The sequence below is a fragment of the Schistocerca americana genome, chromosome 3 (assembly GCF_021461395.2).
Source record: "Schistocerca americana isolate TAMUIC-IGC-003095 chromosome 3, iqSchAmer2.1, whole genome shotgun sequence".
Lineage (NCBI taxonomy): Eukaryota > Metazoa > Arthropoda > Insecta > Orthoptera > Acrididae > Schistocerca > Schistocerca americana.
The window spans coordinates 276,777,681-276,783,680 of record NC_060121.1 but is presented as its reverse complement, the minus strand read 5'-3'; the positions used below and the strand labels follow the sequence as shown (position 1 = coordinate 276,783,680).

General features: G+C 47.6%; 1 protein-coding gene across 1 annotated transcript in view; it reads left to right on the top strand.

Moving 5' to 3' along the window:
• The first annotated feature begins 500 nt into the window (after window positions 1–500).
• LOC124606014 (chymotrypsin-1-like) overlaps window positions 501–6,000 on the top strand; it is a 149,179-nt gene continuing 143,679 nt past the window's right edge. Inside the window, exon 1 of the mRNA XM_047137977.1 lies at window positions 501–580. Within this exon, the coding sequence (XP_046993933.1) occupies window positions 523–580 (58 nt within the window). The 5' untranslated portion in view covers window positions 501–522. The remainder of the gene's footprint in view (window positions 581–6,000) is intronic.

Sequence of the window (6,000 nt, the reverse complement as noted above, 5' to 3'; positions counted from 1 at the left end):
CTTTGGAGACCATACAGTCTACGTGAGCGGAACAATGGGCGCTAAGCTAGTTAAATATACTGCAATTTTTAACTCTTTAGAACTTTCTGCTATCTAATCTCTTTTAATTCTTGCAATTTTTCCGCATGCATGGAAACGTAATTAAATTGATGTACTTTCCTCGTGACGATATCAGACTTAATAAAAATAGCATGTGTTGCGTGAATTAATACACGAGTGCGTTCGAGCACCCATCGCATAATCTTGGATTCAATAAATGACTTTTGGACGTTATCGCAAACGGCCTCGCCTCAGTCCAACAGCGAATAGAGTCCCTCCGCCCCCTACCACCCCCCCCCCCCTCCCCCTCTCCCCTGTCGCCGCAAGTGCTGTGCAGTACACTGACATGTGTACATACTTGTCATTTGGCGTCTATACGTATCTTATCTGCAATAGAGATAGTCGCTAACTCTCGCTCTCGGACAGGCAGCACCATTCAGTAATCAGACCACATTGAAAGCGATAATCAACTTGGCTGTCGGTATGTCTAGGACACCGGTCTCATTCTTTCTCATCTCGGTGGCGTTGTTGATCCCAACCAGTGAGTAAAAAACAAATTTCACATCGGCTCTTGCACGTATATATGATTAGCAAATAATAGAGAAACCTACATTTCAAAACTTTGTAAGGTGCCGCACCCGTCACTTGTTATTCGTCCGCACAGTAACGTAGTTGGAAGGAAGATTCGCTTTCAACGCCGCATAAATAAAGAGGTCATTCGACACTGGCGACGAACTTGAAACGAACAAGGCAGGGGAAGGGAATTGGTCGAGGTCTGTAGAAAGGATCCACTCCGACATTCGTTTTTAGCGACTATGTCTACGCCTGCATCTACAGGGTGTTACAAAAAGGTATGGCCAAACTTTCAGGAAACATTCCTCACACACAAAATAAAGAAAATATGTTATGTGGACATGTGTCCGGAAACGCTTAATTTCCATGTTAGAGCTCAATTTAGTTTCGTTCTTCCACCTACGCTCAATGGAGCACGTTATCATGGTTTCATACGGGATACTCTACCTGTGCTGCTAGAACATGTGCCTTTACAAGTACGACACAACATGCGGTTCATGCACGATGGAGCTCCTGCACATTTCAATCGAAGTGTTCGTACGCTTCTGAACAACAGATTCGGTGACCGATGGATTGGTAGAGGCGGACCAATTCCATGGCCTCCACGCTCTCCTGACCTCAACCCTCTTGACGTTCATTTATGGGGGCATTTTGAAGCTCTTGTCTACGCAACCACGTTACCAAATGCTCGTATTGTGGACAGCTGTGATACAATACGCCATTCTCCAGGGCTGCATCAGCGCATCAGGGATTTCATGCGACGGAGGGTGGATGCATGTATCCTCGCTAACGGAGGACACTTTGAACATTTCCTGTAACAAAGTGTTTGAAGTCACGCTGGTACGTTCTGTTGCTGTGTGTTTCCATTCCATGATTAAAGTGATTTGAAGAGAAGTAATAAAATGAGCTCTAACATGGAAAGTAAGCGTTTCCGGACACATGTCCACATAACATATTTTCTTTCTTTGTGTGTGAGGAATGTTTCCTGAAAGTTTGGCCGTACCTTTTTGTAACACCCTGTATACTCCGCGTTCTGTCTTATGATGTGCTGTGGAGATTAGTTTGTGTACCTTCCTTTCCTGTTCCATTTGTGAAAAGTGTGCGGGAGGAACAATTGTTGGTAATTCTATGTGTGAGCTCGAATCACTCTTATTTTCTGTTCACGGCCTTTCCGCGAGATATACGGAAGAGGTAGCAATATATTAATCGAACTAGAAATTGTAGCAGAAAACCACTGCGTGATGCACCACATCTCTTTCGTAGCGTCTGTCACTGTGCTGAATGAACATCTCCGTAACACATTCGCTCTCCTCTATCAACCTCATCTGATAAGAGTCTCAGACTAACGAACAATATGTATGCGCATATCGGTCGAAGGAGGAAACAAGGAGTGAGTTTCCGAAGGCCAATGATGTTTACGGCATTCGACACCCCGCGTATTGCCTACCATCAAATCACAATATTGGTTGCTAATGGCAGCAGGGGGCGGGACTGGAGTATCCAAAGGTGAGCTTAGCATGAAGCTACGAAGTGTAGGTGAACCGCTTAGTCGGCGAGTAACTAGCAACAGTGCTGCAGTGCTAGTGGTGGAATGGAATGAGCGTACGGCATTGTGGGCCGGCAGTCCCCCATTCGGCGAAGTTCGGCCGCCGAGGGCAAGTACTTATTGCATTCGACGCCACATTGGGTGACTTGCACGTCGGAGATGGGGATGAAATGATGATGAGGACAACACAATACTCAGTCCCTGAGCGGAGAAAATCTCCTGCCCCAGCCGGGAGTCGTACCCGGGCCCCTTGGCGTGGCATTCCGCCGCCGCGCTGACGACTCAGCTAACAGGGGCGGACAGTGCTAGTGGTGTTGATACAAAACATAGCATTGGCAACGACAAACAAAGCAAACATAGCATTATGTCTGCAACAACTGTAGCCGAAGTTGACATTTCGTCAGAAAGGAACCCAAGGAATTACGTAGAGTGAGAAAGAAATGGCAGATGAAATATTGGCGTTTCTGCAAGATGAGTCAGTGGAATGTGCGGTGTCGTACACGGTCGACTGTGTGGACAACGGAGATGAGAAGTTCAATGATAACGATAAGTGACAGTGATACTGAAACAGGAAGGTAACATTTTATAAGAGTATTGTAAACTCCTGGATAGGACAAGCAGGTCATTGAGTTAGGTGCTAAACTGCAGAGACCACACAGAAAATCATGGCCAGTAGATGCACAGATGGAAGTGCATGTGTGGGGATGGTGGTAGTGGTGGGGGTTGCAGAAAGGCGCTGTAGGGGAAATGCTGAACGCTGGAGAGGAAGTGTCGTTCTAAACTAAAACCTACATTCACATTTTTCGTAAATATTAAATGGGACCCCTCCAAGCCCTCACTTGCATGGTGACCATTCAAAATGATCGGTCACCATTGCTTTGGTTAGCACATAAAAGGATTTCTGCCAAAAAAGCAGCGATTTATTTTCGTGTGACTTGTTAAACATTTTTAACTTTCAGAGAAGCGTAGTGAGTGGCGAATTTCTAGTAAAACTTGCACGTTTCACTTGTTGCTATGTTAAAATTTCTTTTGCCAAAACACAGCGGGGTTCACACAGCCCCACCTCACTAACATGTTGTGTAGACGCAATTGCGAGAGAATTCTGAAACAGCGGTTTATTAAGTTCTTTACGTCAGAAACTGAAGAAAAGTAAGATCAGTGTCTTATGAAAAAGCACATCCTCGGTACAAAATAAACGTGTAGTGTATTCACTTAAATTGTTCGAAAACCTATAATATTGTGATTCTTGAGTTTCTCCCGGCGTATTTGATAGTCAAAATATCCACGGGTGTGCTGCCGGTCTATAGTGTCCAACGGGCACAATATTTCGGCGATCATACATGTCGCCATCATCAGGTGAACTGACGGACTGAGCTCCTGTGAACGTGCCGGCACGGAGATCCGTACGCTATGGCTGCTCAGAGGGAACTGGGTTCGGTCGCGGCGGCGGCCGATTTAAATACCCTCCGCCCGCGGCGCGCTCCCTCCGCCGTCCGCGCCCCGCGCCACGGTCGCGCGGTGGAACAGATTGCGACGGCGTCTGAGACGACGTCGGAGTGATGGCTCTGTCCGCCGTGGTCGTCACAACTATACGTTTGCTCGATTTACTCTTGATTAACCCGATCGCTGGTTCCCAAGCCTTGCTAAGATTATAGCCACAGTCACGGTTTATGAGGTCGTCATTGGTGCGAATTTCGATGGCCTCTCTAACAACGCTGTCCCAGTATCTCGACGTCTGTACCAGAATCCTCGTGCGGTCATATTCCATGGCGTGATTTTCCGACAAACAATGTTCAGCGACCGCCGACTTGCTCGGATACATCAGGCGAGTGTGCCTCTGGTGTTCACGGCATCGATCCTCGACGGTACGCATCGTCTGACCAATATACGACTTGCCACATTGACACGGAATCTGGTACACGCCGGCCTTCCTCAAACCGAGGTCGTCTTTGGCGCTCCCCACCAGTGCACGAGTTTTATTTGGAGGACAAAACACAGTTCCGACCCGGTGTTTCTTCAGAATGCGAGCGATTTTCCCCGAGAGTGCGCCTGTGTATGGAATAAATGCAGTGCCTACCTCCTCCCTCGTGACTTCATCCATCTCAAGAGGTTGTGCTGCAGTGGTTGGGCGGAGAGCACGTTGAATCTGCCACTCTGAGTACCCATTTTTTCGAAATACAGTTCTCAGATGTTCCAATTCCTGGGGTAGACTCTCTGCGTCAGAGATAGTGCGCGCCCTATGTACTAGAGTTTTAAGTACCCCATTCCTCTGTGAAGGGTGGTGGCAGCTGTCTGCGTGCAAATACAGATCAGTGTGCGCACACTGATCTGTATTTGCACGCAGACAGCTGCCACCACCCTTCACAGAGGAATGGGGTACTTAAAACTCTAGTACATAGGGCGCGCACTATCTCTGACGCAGAGAGTCTACCCCAGGAATTGGAACATCTGAGAACTGTATTTCGAAAAAATGGGTACTCAGAGTGGCAGATTCAACGTGCTCTCCGCCCAACCACTGCAGCACAATTTCTTGAGATGGATGAAGTCACGAGGGAGGAGGTAGGCACTGCATTTATTCCATACACAGGCGCACTCACGGGGAAAATCGCTCGCATTCTGAAGAAACACCGGGTCGGAACTGTGTTTTGTCCTCCAAATAAAACTCGTGCACTGGTGGGGAGCGCCAAAGATGACCTCGGTTTGAGGAAGGCCGGCGTGTACCAGATTCCGTGTCAATGTGGCAAGTCGTATATTGGTCAGACGATGCGTACCGTCGAGGATCGATGCCGTGAACACCAGAGGCACACTCGCCTGATGTATCCGAGCAAGTCGGCGGTCGCTGAACATTGTTTGTCGGAAAATCACGCCATGGAATATGACCGCACGAGGATTCTGGTACAGACGTCGAGATACTGGGACAGCGTTGTTAGAGAGGCCATCGAAATTCGCACCAATGACGACCTCATAAACCGTGACTGTGGCTATAATCTTAGCAAGGCTTGGGAACCAGCGATCGGGTTAATCAAGAGTAAATCGAGCAAACGTATAGTTGTGACGACCACGGCGGACAGAGCCATCACTCCGACGTCGTCTCAGACGCCGTCGCAATCTGTTCCACCGCGCGACCGTGGCGCGGGGCGCGGACGGCGGAGGGAGCGCGCCGCGGGCGGAGGGTATTTAAATCGGCCGCCGCCGCGACCGAACCCAGTTCCCTCTGAGCAGCCATAGCGTACGGATCTCCGTGCCGGCACGTTCACAGGAGCTCAGTCCGTCAGATCACCTGATGATGGCGACATGTATGATCGCCGAAATATTGTGCCCGTTGGACACTATAGACCGGCAGCACACCCGTGGATATTTTGACCACCTATAATATTTCTCGCTTCACCAACTGTCGATGGCCCTTAAAAATTACATTCTTTCATCGAAAAAGTCTGTAGTTAGTGGAATAACGCTGTAGATAATAAAGTTTTGCATAATAATGATATGGCAAAATACTCTCCCCTTTATGTGCTATCATTTTCCAAAATATCATTTCGGTATCTTAAACCGTTTATGAAATATGAGGAATGTTGCAGATATTTCCTCTGGTTTAATCGCTGGCCTGGTGCGATTGCAAATGAGTGTGCTATATCAGATCAATTTTCGCTAGATTGGTAACAGATAGAGACCTCCACCCAATTATAGGACAAAGTTCAATATATTATCTAATTTTTGTATGCAGCAAGATGTTATGTAATATGCACCAAACGCAAAATCATAGCGACCCCTATTTCCCATTGAAAAACTTTTCGAATTCCGCGCAGTGTCATACTTCCAAGTGAATATCACAACAACTACGA